At 40.5% G+C, this 22,456-nt stretch overlaps 1 protein-coding gene across 1 annotated transcript in view; it reads right to left on the bottom strand.

Annotated features, from left to right (window-relative positions):
* Nucleotides 1–22,456, bottom strand: part of nxn (nucleoredoxin) — a 48,701-nt gene that overhangs the window by 5,998 nt on the left and 20,247 nt on the right. The window contains exons 2-7 of the mRNA XM_063907523.1: nt 7,763–7,880; nt 5,072–5,205; nt 3,152–3,252; nt 2,910–3,016; nt 1,990–2,169; nt 1,331–1,455 (exon numbers count right to left, since the gene is read on the bottom strand). Of these exons, the coding sequence (XP_063763593.1) occupies nt 1,331–1,455; nt 1,990–2,169; nt 2,910–3,016; nt 3,152–3,252; nt 5,072–5,205; nt 7,763–7,880 (765 nt within the window). The remainder of the gene's footprint in view (nt 1–1,330; nt 1,456–1,989; nt 2,170–2,909; nt 3,017–3,151; nt 3,253–5,071; nt 5,206–7,762; nt 7,881–22,456) is intronic.

Below are 22,456 nucleotides of genomic sequence, written 5' to 3'. Positions count from 1 at the left end.
GATTAATGAATTGGCTGGGCAAAATAATGGCTGACATCAGCCTATTACAGATACATTGTAATTGGTGTACTACACATATACACTGCCCAGCCCAAAAAAAGGTCACAAGCCTGTGGGGGGCAGTGCTATGACCTGGAGTTGCTGCAGTTGGTCTGGTCTAGGTTCAGCAACGTTATGTGCCCAAAGAATGAGGTCAGCTGACTACCTGAATATACTGAATGACCAGGTTATTCCACCAATGGATTTTTTCTTCCCTGGTGGCACGGGCATGTTCCAAGATGACAATGCCAGGATCCATCGGGCTCAAATTGTGAAAGAGTGGTTCAGGGAGCATGAGACATCATTTTCACACATGGACTGGCCACCACAGAGTCCAGACCTGAACCAGATTGACAATCTTTGGGATGTGCTGGAGAAGACTGCGCAGTGGTCCGAATCTCCCGTCATCAATACAAGATCTTGGCGAAAAATGAATGCAAGACAGAAATAAATGTTGTGACATTGCAGAAGCTTGTGGAAATGATGCCACAGCAAATGCATGCCGTAATCAAAGCTAAAGGCGGTCCAACGAATATCAGAGCGTGTGACCTTTTTTTTGGCCAGGCAGTGTATTTTCAACTGTTAAGTGTCCCGATCAGTACATATCTTGCTCACAAATAACAAAAGTTAATGTTGCTAGATGAACTATTTTAGCTTTATCATTGAATCTTACAAGTAGTTAAAAAGCATTGCTCACTATGACAAACCAAAAAACCCCAAACCCAAAATGATAACCTCAATCTGAAATGTTCTTAGCTAATCGTTTTTTGTAGCCCGCACCTTCAAAGTTTGGTTCACTCTTAACACTCCCAATTTAACCCAAATAAAAGCTCTCAAAGTGTTCTCTACATGCTGAGCATTTAACAGCAGACAGATCATTTAGCAACTTGCTTGCCAACAAACATTTAGCAGCTTGAGAGCCAGAGCTTCAAACACAACTTCAAATAAATTGTCCACCAGAAAGCAATGGCAAGATTATTTTCGGGTATAATTCTTACAGCATTTAAAGAATATTTGGTGCTAATCAGATTTCATTATTTTTATGTTAAATTTTTATGAAAAAAATTGGAATATTAGCCAATAAACAGTTTTTATTATACAAAACTAAAATATATGTATCAGTTGCTCAAAGTATCAGTCACAATGTAAACCCTATCGCAAGTAAAGAACAAAACATGCACATAGATTACCAAGTAGTATGTTTGAATGTCATCCAAGAATTGAACCAACTTGACCCGCGATGCAGGTTTGTGAAATGGCATTTTAATGTGCCTTGAGTGGCTTATCTCACCTCTCCAGCAACAAAGAACAGCAGTGGCATTTCCTCCTCCTTGGCTTTGTACTTGGCCATAATCTTCTCCGCTATTGGCTGAATCAGCTCCTTTGCTGGCTCCAATTCACCTTCCTCCTCCGCGTCTGAACGATACAGAAAAGAGACACAGAAAGAAGTTGAAATTGAAATATATGTGAAAAAAAGCCACCTGGGAGAGGAAAAATGCATGGGAAGCAAGGAAGCGGAGATGACTGGTGGACAGATAAGTGAGGACAATAAAGAAACTGTGGTCTTTCGTCTTGTTTTGTAATCCAGTTATACCGCAAGAGGCGAGGATGGTCTTATATTTTGAGGGTCATCAACTGACATTCAGTCCATTGCAGCGCTCACAAAATATGTAGCTTCCTAACATTCATGTCCAATTCATTTTTTATATTATTCTGAAACCTCTTGCTATTCCTTTCTTTGCACCTTCTGTATTTGCATATATATGGATAATAGATAAATAGTAAATCATTTCCCAAAGACCTTTAGGACTTGGATCAACGCTGCAAGCATTCTCCACAGTGTCTGACATTCAATGTGTTCCACATAAATGCCACTCCATTCAAGCACAAGGAGCTCCTCAGCCCCATGTGGAGCTGCAGAGGCTGCATCATAAGTGCCCATCCACTCACCCACAAACAGGACCAGGCAGGGCCCCTCGTGCAGCTGCACGGCGTTGGACTCGCTGAGTTCGAGCACAGGTCGAGGGTGCCATGGAAAGAGCCGGCACTCCGGGTCATTTAGCACCTCCACACGGCCCTGTCGCGAGATCATGTGACCCTCTGAGTCCAGCAGAATCAGCGTGGGAATACCTGGTGTGGTAGGAAGAGGAGGAGAAAGAGGTTGGAAAAGGAAAGCAGGAAACGAGCAAGAGCCTGGGAGGTGTTTAGGGTAATTTCCGTAAATGTTTGCTTCATGACGCAGACTGCTCCCTCTCCCACTGAGATTTTCTTTGTTTTAAGGATGTTTTAGAACCTCTTTGACCAGTTTTTGCCTCTCTGTCTTCTTGTACTTGTGATTTACCTTTCTTTTGACCACATTTGATTGGCTCGCACCATCGTTTTGTTAAAAACCTTGTGCCCTATTGACAGCCTTATCAAAAACAGACACCATCCGGGACCATACAGTGTACGTGAGAGAGTGTGTTCCTATCGGCGTATGTGGGCTGAAGTCAACAGAGGTGGGGCCATCCTAAACTGCATTGGTTTGATATGCGGGAGGGGGGCAGTGTTGACTCGTCTTCCAGGCATTCCTCACATACTTTGCAGGAAAGAGCCAGCTCTTGTTAATTTCATCCACAGCCCTGTGCACACACACACACACAGAGGAGGGAATCAAGAGAAATAGAGCGAGGCAGAGGGAGAGGCTCAGCACTTCCGTAGCGGACAAGACTGTAAACTTGATAAGCAGCCCACATTCCTCCGGCAGCGAGGCAATCTGTCAGCCATTGCGCCAGTGTTTCGGTGAGTGGTGAAAAAAGCTTGGACCAAAAAAAAAAAAAAAAATCCAGACTCTCTCCTCTCAGTTTGAAGATCAGGTGGTGGTTTTGTACCTTGTATTCCATATAGTCTGTTGAGTCGTGACCGGCGAGCCTCGTCCGAATATGGAATGGCCAACCACGGCATCTCGCTGAAGTACTGCTTAAAGGACTCCTCTGACCTGGAGAGGAAAGCACCAAACAGAGGGTGATTCTGAGGGCTTGATTAACAGCCAAATAGAGAAGAACGATTCTCTTTATTACAAAGAAAGATGTATGTGACAATAAATAATATCTTGTGTAGAGGTGAATTTTACCTATCAGCGCTGACAAACACAATCTCAAACTTCTGGCCCGCCTCTTTGACGGTTTGATAGGATTCCACCAAGACCCGGGTCAAACTGCGGCATGGCGGGCACTGACGGAGAGAGAAAAGGGGGACAAAAGGGAATGTTGAAGGGATTGAAAATAAGGTAGATATAAAATCAAATATGATGGGTTACTGCAGAAGCTTCCATTATTTTTGGGTATTTTCAGTGTCTTTCCATATGTCACCAAATAACTTTCACACAGTAGTAATTCTCTCTAGTTTTGTATCCAGATTCTTTCAAATGTAGGCTAGACCTTTCAAAGCCTTCATACCTACTATCATAAAATAACAAATATTTTCTCAAGTTTGAGAAAGCATTTGTTATTTGTGTTTTTTAAGATCCTAAACTCTTATCCAGGCAGAAGCAGGCAATAAGATGACTTCAGGTTCGGTTTACATCAGACAAGGGAAAGAATCAATCTAATCACTTGTAGAAAAAACGGTCAAAACATTATTTGCCGATTACTAGCAAAAGTATTTGGTCATACATTGATTTTATTAATATTATACAAGTCTTACTTATAATAATACAAGCAGGACAATCAACATTATTTATTCAGGCATTATTGATCTTTAATTTATGCAATGCTTTATGCCTTAGCATTTTTCCTTTCCGCTTTTATTTTGAAGTCACGTATATATCAATGCAGGTGTTATGTTTGTGTCTTTACCATATGAAGTTATTTTTCCAATGAGAGTACAAATAACTAAAATAACTTTTCATAAACATGATCCTATATGTAATAAAGTATATAATCCATTTCTGTTTAATACCAAAAATCTGACAGTATTTCCTACCATTAACCTAGTAACACTGAGTACATTACGTCAAGCATTTCAAATTATCCAATAATTAATACTCATCAAACTGACCCAAAGGTACTGTGGGAGTGAGTGTGTGAAGCACATAGCCTCAATCAACTCATTGCTCATTGATTGACCACTTCCTCTGTATTTCAAAAGAAGTAAAAACACTTCATTGCAGTTATGCTATTTTATAGTTTGCACAATGTGGTTTCACTGTCAATACTTCTTAGTAGTAGTCATATGTGGGCTATTCTTTGATGACGTTTGTGACTAAACTTTTAGCTTCAGTTTTGTTTTAATGAGAAACATCCCATGACACTACAAGCGAAAAAGCAAATGTGCAGTGAAATATAGGTCATGCTATGCTGCCACGGGCCATTTCAAGTCGTTAGAACATTAGGCCAAAAAAGAAAGAAAAACATCTGTGTAAAAAGAGTCCAAGCCCAGGTGCTGGCATTTCATGTTTTCAAAATTCCTACAAAAAAAAACAAGATAAACTCTACTTTTTAAAGATAAAAGTAAAGACTTTTGTGACTTGTCCTTTTCAATTTCTTAAGGGTCTGGGGTTCGAGCCAGCCTTCAGGCGTCACTGCTTTCTGAGGCTGCGGCTCTGGCAGCTGCTGAGCTGACTGGCCCCTGTGGCCTGCGCTGCATCTCATCAGGAGCAGTCATCCTTTCACGCACCAATGAGTCATGACCTTCCCTGGCTATCAGCAGGTCCAGCAGTAAAAAAGACAATAGTGATGATGTCATTGGGGCGTGGAGACCAATGCCTACTTTTAAAAAAAGGTCCAGAGGTGTTGGTGAAAGGACTGACAGGGATAGCTAAGCACAGGCAGCGTAAACACGCCAACACAATGGAGTCGCCTCCACCCTGCTGCTACTATTCTGTTATCAGTCTTGACTGACTGCTGTCTCTTCCTGCTCCGCTCTGCTGGCGATATCCTTTCTTTTTATCTAGGTTTTGGTTTTTCTGGCAGCTAAGAGGCCAGAAACAAAAACAGAAGAAAAAAAAAAAAATCAGGCTCCTCTTTGTCCTTTTTCTGCTTCCTGTACTCACCCAGTGTGCTGAGAAGTACACTCCCACATAGTGTCCCTCCAGAGAGGTGCTGTCTGTCGTCTGCCTGTTGTTCCTGAGCAGAGGCCCTGCCACCACCTCCGCAAATGGCTTTGGCCCCCAGGGGAACTCTAGGCCTGGGAGAGGGTAGTGGGCAATGAGAAGAGATGGATGGGAAAGAAAAGAATCAGTAAAAGGAAGATAAGAAATCAATCTAGCTAGTCTGTGAAGCTGTGCATAGGCACAGCCATTCTGAGCTAACATGCTCACAATGAAAATGTTAATGTTTACTAGGTAAAGTATAACAATGGTGTACATTTCAGTTAAGGCTCATAATAATAATAACAACAACAACAACAACAACAACAACAACAACAACCATTATAATAATAATAGTAATAATAATAAGATGAGCCTGAAAAGAATGTTACTTGTTTGGCATGTAATTTGTCATAAACCAAAATACTGTACACAATCAAATGTTGACCTGATGTTGGTGCTACATAAATAGTTAGGTGATCACCATATGTAGGACAATTTATCCAGCGGAGAACATGAATGCAAATTATTTCTGCAATTAATCAAATTGTTTAAAAACATGTGTCAGGCAAGTTGGTGAACTGGATTAGGACTGTTTTTTTAGTCATTGATCAATCTTTAAAATGACAGATCAATCATATAAAATGTGTTTGTTTCCTAATCCAAGGATACATCTTTTTTATGACCATTGATATTCGATTCACATTAGAAGACAATTTTTCAAATGCGAATGAATTATCAAAATGAATGAATTAATACATGTATTGCCTCTTCTATGTTATTGTAAACCAGACGTTGTTTATGTCCGTGATGTGTTTGTTGGATGGCAAAAAGTTCTATGTACGTTACTGTATATGCAGGCTTTTTTGTCACATCTATTACTGCCATGCCATGCCTCTTGAGGAAATAAAGGTTGCCAGAAATCCTTCCCTCCAGCTCTTTTACACAGTTTTTATTTCCTTTTCAAGGCATCTTTATTGTGAACATCATGCATTTGGAACTTAAAAAGGAGGTACTCATAAAAAACCTTGTATGGCTTGATCATAATGGGCTCTTTATGCAAGCGTGGTTTTCCAGGGCTTCATTAGGCGGGAATGACCCATTTGCACCACGCAGACACGGCCTTTTATTGTTGTCCTGATTGTAAAAGTGCACTCCATCTTTCCTCTGCGGGCTAGTCTGCCGCCACTCAAGTTAGGTCTTTCATGAAGAGTGAAAGGCTGAGAGCCCTGAATCGTTTGGACGCCCCTCCCAGTCTCGATGCATAGCAAACTTCTAGTGCCATATCCCTCTGCCAAGCTGTAGCTGAATTGATTTGTCATGACAGAAACTACTCCCAGTCTGCCTTTCAAATAATATGAAAATGAAAATAGATCAAAATGTAATAAAAACAAATGGGAGCCTTTCAAATGGTTATCCAGCCACATCTAGTTTGGAAGAACAGCTAATGATAATGCTGCAGGCTTCGACTGTCTTTCACTAACCAGCGAGCAAAATGTGTCACAATCCTCATGTGAAAACCATTCTGCTTCACCACAGCGCTGCAACAGAGCCTCTATTCTCTCTTCTCTCATAACTAATGAGTTCTTTCACGCTGACCTAGCAAGGCCTGAAAAGGTAATGATTTTAAAAAAAATGAGATCTTCACAGCCTCAGAGGACGTCCTCTGTACAGGGAAAGGAATGCAAGTTCACTCTTGTTAATTCTCTGCCTTTACTTTAAAGTGCAGAAATTATAGGGTTTGCAGATGAGGGAGTGAAGAACGGACATGCTATAATATTCATCCAGCACCATAATTACGGCAGCATCAACACGAACACGTAATCGCAAAATGTTTCGGGCAAATACTGAATGATGTGGCAGTACCTCAACAGGGAACTCTGAGCAGGCATTCGGTAAACATCATTACTGAGAATGAGTGTTGTGACTAGGTGTATGCAGGTGTGATTTCTGTCCTCATCAACATTTTGGTTTACTTTCATTTCTGAAGCTAATCACACATATCTATGTTGTGTAACTAAAGTGTACAATACACTGTGGTAGTTGGAATAATACATAATGCTGCACTATAAGGTTTTATTAGTATTGTTCTCAATATTGTTAGTTAACTATTAAAGTATCACCCAAAGCTGTGTCTTTCTTCCACATTCTTTAATTGCAAAAATGGAATATAAAAATAAAATAAAAAATAGGGGGAATGGAAAAGCCAGAAATCCCCCAAAGTTTTTTTTTACATTCAAGTTGCTCATTCATGGCCCCTTGCCTCAGGGGAATTTTCTTACCTGGAGTAGTTTTATGAGGGACAGGTGTAACATCAGAGTAGAAAAACTGATGTGAACCAAGAGTAAGGTTGTGCAAATTGTTGCCATTTTGATGACCAAGAATGTAACCCAAGAATTCAGGGTTACATTCGTGTGTGAGAAATGAATGCATGTTGTCTGTTGTTTTGACCCTTAAATGCCTTTCTATTACCTGATTTAGATGTTGTATTTTTAGAGCTGAATGGTTGGTGGTGGGGGTTAAGGTTAACCATTTATTAAAGATGATTATGGTCAGAGCTTGAGGTCAGGGGACAAAAATAAATCATCATGATGAATTCCTATATAATAAAGCACAAGTGCATGTGTGTGTGGCTGCAGAAACCACCAATCTCACCTTTAGGGTCATCTCTAACCACCAGTAGACCATTTCGACAGACCACCTTCCCCGTAGTTGCATCCACAAACACCAGAGATGGTACACTGGTTACCTTGTACTTATTCCACAGCTTCATCTGTGGAGTGAAAAAGATGAGAGTAGAAGTTGGAAAAAAATGTAATGGAAAGACCTTATTTAACTCAATTTCAGAACTGGAAAAACCCTGTCTGAAATAGTTTTCAGAACACTTACGTACTGAAATACTGCAGTATTAAAAAAACGAATATAACAAATACATATAGTAGTTTATAAGACAAACACCATATCAACCTGAAAAAAGACTTAACTTAAGAGAGTTAATACAGTCAGAATGCCTGCAGTTTACTTTTCAGATGATGAGAAGCACACTAAAGAGATTGAACTGGAGCAAACTAATGCTGTCCATGCTGCGTCATAAATAAGATTTAAAGCATGCTGGAAAAAAAAGGATTATTTTGCACTTCAGAAAAAATACATTTTTGAATACTTCTTTAAAGTTGAGCAGTGCAACTAAAGAGCTTCTTGGATCAAATATTGTGTGAGTGCCTTTTAACCTTTATTTTAATCATAAAAACGAGTTGTTATGAATACGACCTCATAAAGTCAGAAATGATCGTTTTTAGCCTGAAATCTGTGCATGAACTAACACCATCAGTGTAGTCCTCAACATCAAAGCAGATCAAGCATTTTACATATCTGAGACTCACTTTCCATATCAGAGAAAAGTGCTACACTGTGAATATAAAATAGCCTTGTAAAGTGGGAGGCTGGGCAATGTTGCTGCTTCAGCATGTGCAGAAAAGGGAAATTAAAAGGTCCAGATCAGAAATTCCGACTCAATGAAAATGAGAATTATAGCTCTTATTTGTGAAATATCCCATAACTTACAAGTATATGAGAGTATACTAGTAGCAAGGTATATAATAAAGTGATTTAATCTTTGCCAGATAAACACATTTCACACTGTACCCTCCCATGTAACCTGCTGTACTCAGAGAAACACTTAAGTGCCCATGTAATATAAAGTATAAAGTTGCTCCGTCTTAATGCTGCAGTAGTTATCCTAACTAAGTTCTGTGCCAAATGATGTGAGCACTGCTCGATTAAGAGAGTCTGCAGAACGGTTGCAGAGTGACAAAAAAAATCAATTTTCGCTTTTTTCAGGCTTCTCTGCAGAAACTGTGCACACAGACTTTGGTACTCAGACTGAATAAGAGAGAGGAAAGCTTTCACAGTGTATTTGTGACGCCCATTTTGTGTCTCCTCTTTCCACATTGAGTGTCATACACTAGAGCTTGACAACAGGCCCTTACTGACAGCAGGTCAAACGGTTCGTCCACTACACAAGACGATCCGGAGCCTCCCGACAATGTTGGTCTGGAAGTCCCTCAAAAGCAAACTGCAGTGTCTGCCACAGTCAACAGTTTTACCACACGCTCTATGCTGCTCTGGAAACTCAATCTGGTCTCACAAATTGATGGGGTTTTGGGGCATTAACTGTGACTGTCTCCGGAAAGCTAACGTGCCTGACACTGCATCTGTGTGACTGCAGCCCTTTCGCTTGGCTGCCTGTTGCTGAAATCCGGGGGTGATGATTTGAGATTTAGAACTGGATTTAGCCAAAAGAGTATGAGACAGACACAAGAGAGAAGGAAAAAAATAAAATCTGAGTGATGCAGTGATTTGTTCTGCACTTGCACTAAAATGTCAAAAAATGTATTCCATGTCAAGGCCCAGTGGTATCGGCACAGGAAATATGATTTTGGTCAGGCTGCTAGCATGGGCAATAATAGAAACTACACTACAGGTTAATGTACAGTCTTGTTGAATTGTCTGTTATGGTTTCTGAGGAAGGGGATGGCTGACTTGAAACGACAAAAGTGTTGGAGTCGGTCACAAACAAAATCATTTTAACACATAAATCCAAAAATTCCCCTAACAACATCAAAGACAATAGCTATTACCCTAACAGCATCCTAGTCAATTGAAAAAACATGAGGATCACATGCCACAGTGATTGATTTTATTGAGACAATAAATACTGAATATGACATTAAACTAAATACCACACTGATTTGAAAAACGCTTCCATCTTTTTGTCATCTTGGGATTTTTTCTGATCTGTATCTATATCCATATGAGTAAAGTAATTTGCTTTACTCTGCTTAACATCATTGTGACTTTAATAAACAGAATGTGAGTTTTCGACATCTGGTGGGGTCAAAATAACGTTTCATTTATATCCGGCCAAAAATATAAATTGAGAAAATATGTAGAAGATTAATCTTGATAAAACAAATATTTGCATCCGTTCCACCGCAGATTTCTGTTGGAGAAATATAAAACTGTCTGTATCAAACTGAGCATTCAGTTTCAATTTCACAAGGAAACTTCTCACAGGATGTAATCACTGTATCAAGATTGTGTGTCACTATTTGGCTTTTTATAAGGGCGCCTCTATTCATTATCAATATCAACAGACTGTGAAACCATATAGCAGAGCAGGAGGCCTGGCTATACAGTTACACACAGATTTAAAGATGCCAATAACCCCTGCAGAGCCCACCAACTGCTAAGACTCTAGGGAGAGATGGAAATCCATACTAACAATCCAATTACTCTCGTGAACATGCAGACATTAGCCTCACACTAAGCCCAGTGCTCATCATGCTAATTGGATCACGCATCACTGCAGATCCATACCCAGAAGAGCAGCACATCAGCCCACAGTTGGGGCAGTAGATCGGAGACTGTGGACATACCAAGGTTGAAATTCTCATTGCCCCAGTGATCAAAGGTAATACATGGGTGTTTTTGTTTTTTTAGATGATATTCTGATCTGCAAAGTTACCGAAAAAAACGAAACACTCCAAAGACACCCACATTTCTATGTAAAATGTCATGCGTGGCAAACAGTTTCATGCCCCTTTGCACTGTTGCACTCCCTGCTCTTTGAAAAATGAGTTTGACCCCCCCAAGAGATTTGAGGGCTCAAAGTTTGAAATCTGAACACAATGCTTGAGTTTTGACCCAGTCAGTGTTGAAAACCCTTGCCCTGTCAGTAACCAGTGGCTCTGGTGGGGTGTGTGTGTCTGTGTGTCGAGAGAACTAGAGTAGAAGAAATGTCATCACTCAACATGCCCAATTCATCTATCGCTGTTGGAGCCCTATCTTCTCACGGATCTACTTTAGGCCTGAGGCATCTGCCAGACGCTCCCATCGCTGCTTCATTACAAGAGCGACACTACAAAGGAAAGTGAGCCATTTACAACAGGGGACATGAGAGGTATCCTGCTGTGACGCTGATAGCAGCACAGCCCTTTATCTGTGAGTATTATGCGAGGGACCAATGATGATAATCCAATTCTTATCTTGAAAAAAAAGGGGGGCTTAAACTAAATATTCGTGTTATTCATTTCATCCAGATAAGCAACTTACACTATTCACAACTGCACAAGTGGATTTATGGAATTTAATTTAACCTACGCAGGAATTCTCCATGGCATTATTATCGTGTAGAAATGTTCCCCAATATAATCTTTTTATACATGTTAAGATAAATTTATTGGCAACGTTCAAAACAAATGATGTTTTATACTAACACAGGACACAGGGAATAATATTCTAGTTTGATTTGATTTAAATCTTCAGAAGAAGAGTTTTTCTAAATAAAATTAAAATACTTCCAATTTGTTCAATGATCTGACGCGGAGGAAATAAAAGTCAGGTGATCAATGGCTTCCTCCTGATGTATGTTGGCTGTAAGTGTGTGAAGCTATTTGTAAGAAGATGACCAGAAGTCCCACAAGTCGTGTTGAACTAAAGCATTTGACTGGGACTTTTTTATTGAGACTGCCTGCAGGCGGTATGATCTCTGACCGTAAAGATTTACAGTAGTGGTGAGTAGGGGAAAGCGGGTCGTACTGGACTCTCGGTTAGCCTTTTGGCAGGCACATACAAAAGCTTTTCTAAAAACCAGAGGGCAACGTCTATAACGTGATCTGCTAATGGATTAAATTGAACATGTTTTTGCACAGAAGCAGCAACAGCTCATTCACAATGCACCAATCCGCCTCTAGGTTAAAGTCTTAAACATTCTGCATTCTCTTCTGGTTCTATGATTGAACTCCACTATACTAACTCATTAATAGCTCAATAGCTACACTGCTGTAACTCCCTTTTGGCAGGGCCCCTGCAGCCAGAGTTGACTTACATTCCTCCATACTGCACCCCTCCTCTGCTCAATCTGCTCCTGAGGCTCTCAGTAACTGCCTGTATCCACTTCAAAACCATGTTGCTGCTCTTCATGGCTACAAAGGGAGCCCTCCCCTCCTACTTCTTTGCTATACTTCAACCTACCGTAAGCAGGCTGGTGTATGTTACTTTACGCTTCAATCTGTGATGCTCCGACTAGACTATCACTTTACCCGGTCAAGGGTCTTCACCGCTCCCTCTGTGATGGAATACATATCTCAAAGCCTGTGACAGCTGCACAGCCGCTGCCCTTTCTCCATGCTACACTGATGACCTCTCTCTTTATGTGCTTCATCTTGCTTTTCTTGTCGTTTTGCATTACATAAAAATGCCACAAAGTATGCTTTCATCTTTTACTACTACTACTAATTTCTGCTCATCTGTTGTCACACGATTTTATGAAATGTTACCCAGTTTTTCTGTTTCTATTTTGTCCCTTGAGTGTCAGCAATATTCATAAAATATATACAAAATTACATTACAGAGGCTCATCTTGCACTATACATCCATTATGATGAGCAAATGCCCTTCCCCGAAAAATTGTCTTCTGAAAGGCTCTTGCAATGCAAAAAGCTGCTGCTATCTCATGTGCTTTATTAATCCTATAACATTTTCCGGCAGAGACATTTGGTGGTGGATCCTCTAAGAACGCAGACGCGATTCGCTGGCTAAATTGCCTTTTTTTCGATAAAAAAGGCCCCCTGTTGCCACGGCAACCGCACCCCCTCTCCACCACAAAGTCAGGCCATGTCACCGAGTGCCAGACACATTGTGGGCTCTTAGTTAATAATTCAGTGATAAATTAACGGTTTTGTGAGGAAAACAGGTGCCAGAATGTCAGAGGGCTTAGGAGAAATAACCCAGTGGAAAAAAAAGGGAGAGAGGGAGAGAGAAAAAGAGTGAGAGAGGGAGGTGTGGGTGTCTCCCCCTTTGCCTTGTTAGGAGGCACAAAAGCCACCCCCTGAATACAGGCCTCTAAACCCAAACTTGGACCCTGTATGGCAAGAAGTTTTCATGTAGTAAAGAACGCAGCGTAAAAAAGCAGAGGGGAGTGTAAAGGATTAAAAAGCCAGGGCTCAATAGGTATCAAGGCATTGTCTCTCCACAGGCGTGGGCTGCCTCTGAGGCCTACATTTGGCAAGGTCAAAGGTCAGGACTGCAGGGGGTGCATTCTTCACTCCCAGTGGTGGTAAGTCCAGTATGCCTGCCTCCCCATAGACTGAATGTTCTTCTTTCTTTATAGTAGAGCAAAGTGTTAACCCATTTTCACACTGGCCATATCCACACTGATGTGGATTTATTGAAGCATGCTAGAAATGTTCAACCACAGAATGTTTCTCCATCCAGGCGCGAATGAAAATCATGTGACGTGAGGCTGTTTGTCATGTGATACATGTAACCATTCCGATTTTCTACCACACTCACTTGTCATGGTTTATTGGCGTAAATAGCATTCCAGTAGAAAGCATGCATGTTGCCTCATGCCATCCCTGAAAAAACAGTTCAGCAACCACTGGTTTGTTTTGTGCTTGAGCATGGGAAAAAACAAAAACATTGCCATGACTAAGCTTACCGAACAGGCAAACAAAAATCATAGCAATTTCTTAAACAAGGTCAGGATGTCTTGATTTCAGACAGAAAAAAACATTCTTATAATTTTTTTTATCTGCAAAACTTTGTTTCTGACAGATTTAATGGACTGAAGTCACCAAGTCAAAGTTAGATGTTAGCTTTATAAATTGGTTAAAATGTTTACTGTCGTCTAAAAGCTAAATGCGTAAGTTAGCATCACACTTGTTTCCCTGACTTAAAGATAAAAGGGTTTTTTCCTTTGTATTTGTATTGATTCAAATCTGATGTACTCAAGACAAAGGTGTTTATTTACCTTGAATGTCACAGGATAACAGCTTGTTGTTGAGTGAATATTGTGCCATGATTTCTCAGTTAGTTGTAACTCTCACCTACACTCACCACCGTCAGTCTGCATTTCATCAAGAGGAGGCCTGCAGGGTCTAGCAGACAGACAGACAGAGATAAAATGAAGCTGCTCTGGCTCTGGACCAGCTGGACCTGCTCTATCAGTTACCTCAGTTTGACCCTCTGAGACTGGCATTACAAACTCTCAGTCATCTGCCGACTCATGACTTGGAAAGCCTGATGCATTTTTAGAGTTTGTGTGTTTGCCAAAAGGTAATAGCCTACAACACACTCTACTCTGTCAACTGTAGTCCTTTACAGTGTGGAGTGATTTGGGTCTTGAATAAAGAAAATAACTTTGAATAGCGAGACAAAACACACATTAGAAAAAGCCTTTCAGCACAACTTGATTTTTATGCTTGCTGCTCAATTAGCTACGCTCAGCAAACAGACCCACAGCAGCCGTGCATTAATTCTACCCATAAGCCTCCACTTTTCTATTTCTGTGGTACCCTAGTTTCCTGGAGTGCGACGGAGTGTGTGGAGGAGGGGGTGGGGGGGTTAGGGTGTCGGGTTTAGACAGTTTCCCTGTTGTGCCCTCTGTTTGACCCCACATTTAACTCCCACCACTCCTCCTCGTCAGCCCTGGGAGCAACTCAATCCCCGATCTCATCATAACACATTAATATTTATGGAAATGTGAAGGGAACATTACAGACACATTATCAGAATTTTGTGCATAATCAGGGCAGCACTGAATTGTATATACAACAATCTATGCAACACATATTTATATTTAGTTGGCTGGTTACCACTCCATTGTGCATTATGTCTGTGCTCACCCATTTAGCCAATCTGCATTGGATATATAAACGGCATACATGCATTTCCAGTATAGTTTAAAATGGTATTCAAATCGGGACTGTGTTTACCAGGCAAAACTGAACAAAAACAAATCAGATACACATAGCCTACTTCATTTTCAAAACAAAATGTGCCTTGCACTGTGCTGTGACAACAATCTTAAAAAGGTAATGTTTTCAATGTGCAATAATTTAATAAGTGGGCTCATTTATGCATAAAAACCAAAGATTGTGGTTGCAGCCACGGAAGAAAAGGGAAACCTGAAATGCTAATTTCACAAAGCATGTTTTAGCAGTAGCATTATGCTAGCTCACCTGTGTATTTTGCTTCAATTCAATCCATACATGTAAACGGTTGGGGGAAAAAACCCTTTGTTCCAACCAGGAACAAAGGGTCTACTAGTTTCTCTTATCTTTTTTGTTTGTTTCAGTTCAAGGTGCACACTACTAATTCCACCTGATTTTACGATCAACCTAAAAATACATAATGCGCTTTAAGAGATATGTTGAAGATCATAAAAACCTAATATACCCAATTAGTGCAGTGATGTTGAGAAACGGTGCACTTTGCAGGGTATTTCCAATTTTTGGTTCTTTTCTACCCTCCACAGCCGGCGGTAAGCCTCATAAATCAAAATCACAATGGCTTTGCTCTGCCTCACAAAACAAACACAGTAAGATACATATATTATAGAAATGTGAGCCTGACAGCCACCCTCTGTCCCAGGAAGTAGAGTACAACTTTTCACATATCCTAAAAACTATATTGCTGCTGTGGGCTATGATGCACAATGGTGGGCTGCCACATCCACAATGGTTCACATTTCCAGAGGGAAAGGGTGTTCTTGCTCTTTCCGCCCATTACCTGAACTACACGCATCTCTACATTGACATTTAGTGACATTTTATCTCCATCTATTAGCCCGTTTCCTCTTCTAGTGTTACGCTCATGAAAACTAACATCTGTTCGACTGCCGCTGCAGACCGGCCCTCTGAATTTTTATGGCTGAGCTGTACAGCTGGTCCCTTCTCGTATATCGCACGAGGCCCCACATGGCTGTCCTACTGCATGCACCCCTTTTTCTAGGCTTACCCCACCCCCCATCCCCAGACACTTTTCACAGCAGGAGCGACTAATTCAGACTTCCATAAGCTCCCTCTCCAAAAGACTTAGCCCAAATTGGTCAGTGGAAGAGATTCCTGGGTGCAGATTTTGTTTTATCCGGATTAAATATTGTGCTAAAAAAATCATACAAATTAACAATCTATCATGATCATGATTGAAATGCAGTTTGAATGCTTCTAAATGTTATCTCGACTCCCAAAACCGATTAGGACATAAGGGATATTATGTCACTGTTTACATTAACCACAAAGTGATTTGAAAAACAGGATAAAAAGTCAGCAAAGACCATTGAAATAAAAATGTCATTTAGAGACATGCAGGCTTGGGACAGCAATAAACCAAGATATAAAAGCACATTGTAAAAATGCTTCCCTGTACGGATGAGCTTTGAAAAGTGGTTTAAAAGATGCTACTGATATGGCTAACCTCAGCACTGGCAGAGTGCTACAGACCTCAGCAGAGACCAGGTCACCTTTTGTTATGAGCCTTGGAATGGTACTCCCTCTCATAAGTACTTATAAAAGAGGTCGGTTATGTAGCTCAGAGCCAATCCCCTGCTGAGATTCACAATAAACATCCATCAATTTTCTAGATACATTAGGTCAGGAGTGTGGTGGCAACACAGCAAGCTAAGCCACTTTTTCCCTCTTACAACTACATGTAGCCCCTTTGTTTTGGGTGGGGGGGGGTCTACATCTGAAAGACTGTAGGGATGGGGATACAAATCTATCAGGTGCCTGGACCACCTCAACTGGCTCTGTTCAGTTTAACTTGGCAGTGTCATAATATCTGCTAGAACACCTAAAGTCAGAAGACGTTGATGCAACTATACATTTCAGTTGTGCATTTTACTTGAAAGCATTAACAGAGAGTTTTCCAAACAGTCCCTGCCCACAAATAAATAACCATAAATAATACGTAATGTGAGAAAATAAAAAGAATTGTTTATAGTGAGGGATTACTGTCTCAGACAAGTTTCATGTCTCTGCAGGTTGATTTTCAGTTAAGGCTTTACTTGAAGAAAAAAAATACACTTAGCTGCAGATCTAAATGGTAGTAAGGGAATGGTCGGCAGGTAAATGTGTAGCTCAGTTTATAAAAGAAAACATATTGCATTTAGATTTGCCTTCAATAAGGAACCACACAATGTTATGAGTCGTAAGCAATGACGGTTGGTTATGTTTAGTATGATTTTTTTACTCTGAAAGGCTGGTGGACCCCTCTTATGCCTAGTCAGTAAACACCTGTCCGACAGTACGGTTATTATATGACTAGTATCGCTTCATCTTGAAGAGCTGTTACAATGTACAAGGACACATTGTTTTCAGAGCTGGCGTGGTCGGATGCGGTGAAACTCAAGAAGCCTTAAACAAATAAAGAAAAGCTTGTGTATATTTACAACACAACTTAACGCTTTTTCCAGGGCACATGCATTCTATGGTTTCCACAAACTATTAGGATTTTTTTTTAGCTAAGCACTTAAGTCCCTTCTTGTTAAATGCTGCTGGTATGCTGTGTTGAAAGGTGACACTAAAGGTAACATCTGCCAGTGAGAGTGAGCATACAGCAGAGATGATGAAAGAAGGCAAGAGCAGAAAGACTGATAGAGGAGGGAAAGAGACACAGTGAGTGTCAATTTTCCAGGTCACTTCACCCTGGTGGATGGCTGACCGACGGGGCAGAGCACAGGTCTAAAGTTCAACTTTTTAATAGCCCGGCTAAAACAGCACAGCCTTTGTGAAATGCGTTCAACCGTAACATCCATGCAACCTCTGATCCTCCCCGACGTCACTGTCTTAAATGAAACACTTACAAGGAAATAAAACATAAAACATAAACAGTACATAAAAATTACCTCCCAACACACCACTTTCTTATGTTGTCGACCTGAGGGCCTCTTCAAGTGTTATTTCTCCCGTACACACCTAGCTTTAAAGACTCTCAAAACAAAAACAAAGCCAAGAATAACTAACACATAATGACTGGGTGATTTCAAATCACGGAGGAGAAATGAGCCGTCTAGTGTCTGAGCTTGAAGCTTCCACTAAATCAAAAAACACTACCAGCATCAGAGGAAAGTGGGTGCTTTGGAATTCAGCTCCACAAACCTGACATACAGATCTGAAGCCTCCCACTGATGCAGGCAGAGGTTACCAGCACTTTCTTAGCCTGGGTTTCGTAGAGACTCTTATGATATCTAATTTCAGCAGTTCAAGGGCTTTTCAGGCCATATGATGTAATCCATAAAAAACCTTCATGTTCAACCCAACACTACTCAATTGTTAATTTACATTTTTTATGTTTAAGGCTGAAAACAATTGAGCCACTGGAAATGTAATACTTTATCAGCATTGAATTTCAGTTGAAAGCAATGGCCTTACAGTGGGGACAGAAAGTAAAGGCTTGTGGAGGAAATGACCAGCTTGTCATAGATTTAATGCTGCAATTGGATGACAAGTGTCCTTCAGATTTCCATTTAAATTAAAGCAGTCTGTGGCACCAGCTTTGGGTAAATTCAAACATGGCTTGGTCACAATTAAGGGTCCTTTTTATTAACTGTTGTCGTAAAAGAAATGTTAATAAAGTTGACAAAGATGACTAATGCTCGAGCCAGAGGAAATGTTTCCTTTCACATTTACAATGAAACCTGAATGAAAAATCTATTGCTATGTACAATTATATTTATTTTGATTGGATGAGGACACACTGAGATTTCTTCATGCATTGACTTGCTTATGGGAATTGCTGACAACTTTCTTTCACTCTTGACACACCTATTTGTAGGATTGTTCACGAGTGCAACACTATGAAATCCTTTCAAGGCGAGACAGTCTGAAAATGTGCACACATATCTCGCCATCGCTATATGATGGATTGCTTTTCAGTCTCATTTCTACTGAAGTTGTTTTTTTTCTGACTCATCACTCATTCAATCACTATATATTTCCCTTTAGTTTTACCTAAATGGCACACTGAATGAGAAAACAACAAGTAACATCAAAGCAGTTTATGCTCACTTAACATATCATACTGGTGGTCAGTTGGTGCAAAAGGCTACTGGATTTATTTCTTCCACAAATCAAGCCATCATCTTTTGTGATATATAGTGCAGCTCAGAAACAATACATTCCCATAACTGCAGGTCTTTAGAGATATAATTACCTCGATTGAGAATAAGAGACCCTCCTTTTTTTTTAATTACAGGATATATGTAATGTTTTGAACAATTAATGCCACAGAGCAAAGCAAAACAAAGCAGGCATTGAGAATTCTATTCAGAAAGGGAAAAACTCTTTAAAGCCTGCCAATAATCAAGGTACACAAAAAAATCTCAGTGTGGTTTAGTTGATTTTTGACAAAGATTGGTACATTCCTTTTATAACTGAGTACCAGAGCAACCAGTCTGTATGTTTGTGAGCAAAAGCAACAGCATCCTTTGGAAATAAAACACCATACATGTCAAATCCAGAACAAAATTTATGACAGGATTATACTGTTTCTGTTACATGTTTAACCATTCGCTCATTTAGTTAGACCTTTAGTGCTTGTACTTCCTCCAACAGTTCTCTGGACTCAGCTACAGGAAACCTGAACATAACTGCAGCCAGAAACAAAATAGAAAAGGGTAAGAAAATAAAACAGTTGTCATCAGCGACAACATCTTACATAAGGAAACCAAATTTCCTGAGGGTTATCCAGACTCTAAAGATAAAGCAAATATGACATCCCGCTAATGAGAAAACCCTGAATGCATTATTGCCCTGTGCTGGTTTGGAAAAGCATTCCAGGGAAATGTGATTAATGTTTTCCACATAATCAGAAAAGGAACTTCCCATGACTTCTTAACGGAGAGAGAGAAAGAGAGTTGCACTTTTCAAAAAGTAGTCAAGTTCAGTAATAGGCTAACATTAAACTGAGGAATCTATAGCCAAGGAAGGAGGCCCTCCTATTAATATGACTCATGGAAGACCACAAGCAGCATCATAAAAATGCAACAGCCGACAGCAAATTAAGTGCCAAAGCATGAAAGAAAAAAAGGGGAGTGAAATGGTTTTTCATGCAACTCCAGAATCGTGGAATAAATCAAAAGCACCCAATTTTTTTTTGTCTTGTTCATACTGAGCTACGTCATCCCTGGTCCTGACAGCTAGGATCGAGCTCCATGCATAGACAAAGAGGACACACATGGGTATGGTGCAGTTCTCCCAGCGTATGTGGCAGCCAGGAATGTGCTGTGGGTTTACTGGGTTTATAAATAACCGCCAGAAACAGGCAGACACAAAAGGCGCTGCTGTTCTAAGCAGGACCTCTCTTGCAAAGCAACATCTCCGCCATCCTGGTTACCAGCGTCTCACCGGAGCAGTTAGCAGCAGTGGACGTTACAACCACCCAGCATCCAGCATGCATGTATCCCTGCAGCTCCAGAGAATTGTCAAAGCAACCTTTAAAATATCCAATCACTTACTGTAGATTAACCAGCTAACTAGCTTACTAGCTAGCTAATAAAGTTAGTTAAAGTTTCATGGATTCTCAATGCGGTGTTAAGGTGTTTTAGCTGGCTCAATATGACTCTGGAGATATACAATCTATCTGACTGGGACCAAACTGCCAGACTACATATTAGCTCAAAAAGTTCTGGAAATAACGAGGCAATCTGGCTGTAAGGATGTGGTTGCATGGCATAATGGCATGAGAAGTGTCAGGCTGTCTTTTCTAAAAGCAACAAATGCTTCTGTGCAGAACTATGCGCTGCGTCAGAGTTGAGAGGGACAGATTATGACGAGAATCAATTAATCTACATTACAGCATTCATCCCCTTGCTCCCGGTTGCTGGGGAGGAGAATCCTGCTGTTGCCTGAGTCTGGTGCTCGACCACGATAGAAATCAGCCTTGTTTTTATCTCTCAGTCCTCTCGTCACCTTTCCAATCCTCCATTCTCTCCCTTCCCCTTCTTTTTTTAAAGAAAACCTGTAATGATATACATTGAGCACACAAGAGAGGCACGGAACGAGGGAGGAGGGGGTGAAAAGGTGATGGACTGCACAATAGAAAGTCACACCACATTAAAATGCTTTCTCAGACACACAGAAGAAGTGTAAAGTGAGGATGGCTGGACAATATGCACATATGTATGTTCGGTTCTTCGCCCTGTGGAAAACTGGATTGTGATGACAATTTTGGTCTACAGTGTTATTTGTGAATTACAGTTTTCTATCAGAAATGCCACAAAGAAAATACATCATCCAGAACAGTTCTGTTTTCCCTGTCAATGATGCAAGGTTCCTATCCCTAGCGAGGGTCAACAATAACATGGAGGAAAAACCACAGAGATCGATAATTATGCATTTTTTTCAAATTAATAATTTCTGTTAACACCTCAACCGAAAGTGAGAGCAGTTTTTTTGTGCATGAACTGATGTGAAAACATTAAACTTGAAATCACAATACAACAGGGGAAAACTCAACTAATCAAGCCAAACCTCAATGTTTGATGTGGATATGGATTATTAAGCTATGTAAATGTTCATGTTTGTACCAATTTTGAATGTACTGTGTAAGAAATGTGAAGTTATCACTTATAAGTTAACAGAGAACATTTCTAAACACATTATCTGGGAGTGGTAATTACTTTAATGATCCATAGTAATAGATAAATAGAAGGGTAACAATCAGTGTAGCCATTTACGTAATTTGTAGATCACTTCACTGTTCAATCCCAATTGAGACTATCACACAAAAGTCAAACAATGTCGTACATAAATGTTCTTCTTTACACTCACAGCCATTGATCACATTTTTATCACTCCCACAGCGGGCAGCGCATTAACTTCAGTGTTTAGCAACATGCAGAGTGTCGTTATTTTGCAGACACAGATGCAGCTGCTCGATGTAGAGCGGATCTAATTAAATGCTGTTCCACATTAACAGGATTGCAAAAACCTACAGATTTCTGCCTGTTCTCTCCGGCCTGTGAGTGGCATTCGGTGTAATGCATACGAGCAGGAACCGGATGAAGTAGATTCCTAGAAAATACACACATCCTGCCAGACACAAGCGAAACCGACATCTGTACACGCAGATGACCACCACCATTGTGACTTGGGGTAGTGGAACATGGTGGTGTGGCAGCAGCGATACAGTCACACAATGGCCACACAATGTTGAGAGACTGCCACAGTGAAGCTGCTTTTCAAGGCTTAGGGTCTTTATGTAGCCTTGGGCGATATCTAGACGTGCAACCTGTAACACCAATTTAAAACTACAGGTTTAGCTCCAGCTCATATTTCTGGGTTAAACTTATATATTCCATCTTTGCCTGTAGTCATTTTGTTGTCACTGGGCTTCAGGGCTTTGCATCAAAATCAATGTAGCTTGTGTTTTGCTCTTATTGCTTCCAAATACCAACCAGGAAACTGTGGTCTGTCAAACACATATTTGGTGGCCTACAAAGCACACTGATGGTAAGTGGTTTCATTCCCCAGTATAAACAACCAGCTCAATCTGAGGGCTGAA

Source organism: Eleginops maclovinus, chromosome 18, assembly GCF_036324505.1.
Source record: "Eleginops maclovinus isolate JMC-PN-2008 ecotype Puerto Natales chromosome 18, JC_Emac_rtc_rv5, whole genome shotgun sequence".
NCBI lineage: Eukaryota > Metazoa > Chordata > Actinopteri > Perciformes > Eleginopidae > Eleginops > Eleginops maclovinus.
This window is presented reverse-complemented; position numbering and strand designations above follow the sequence as displayed.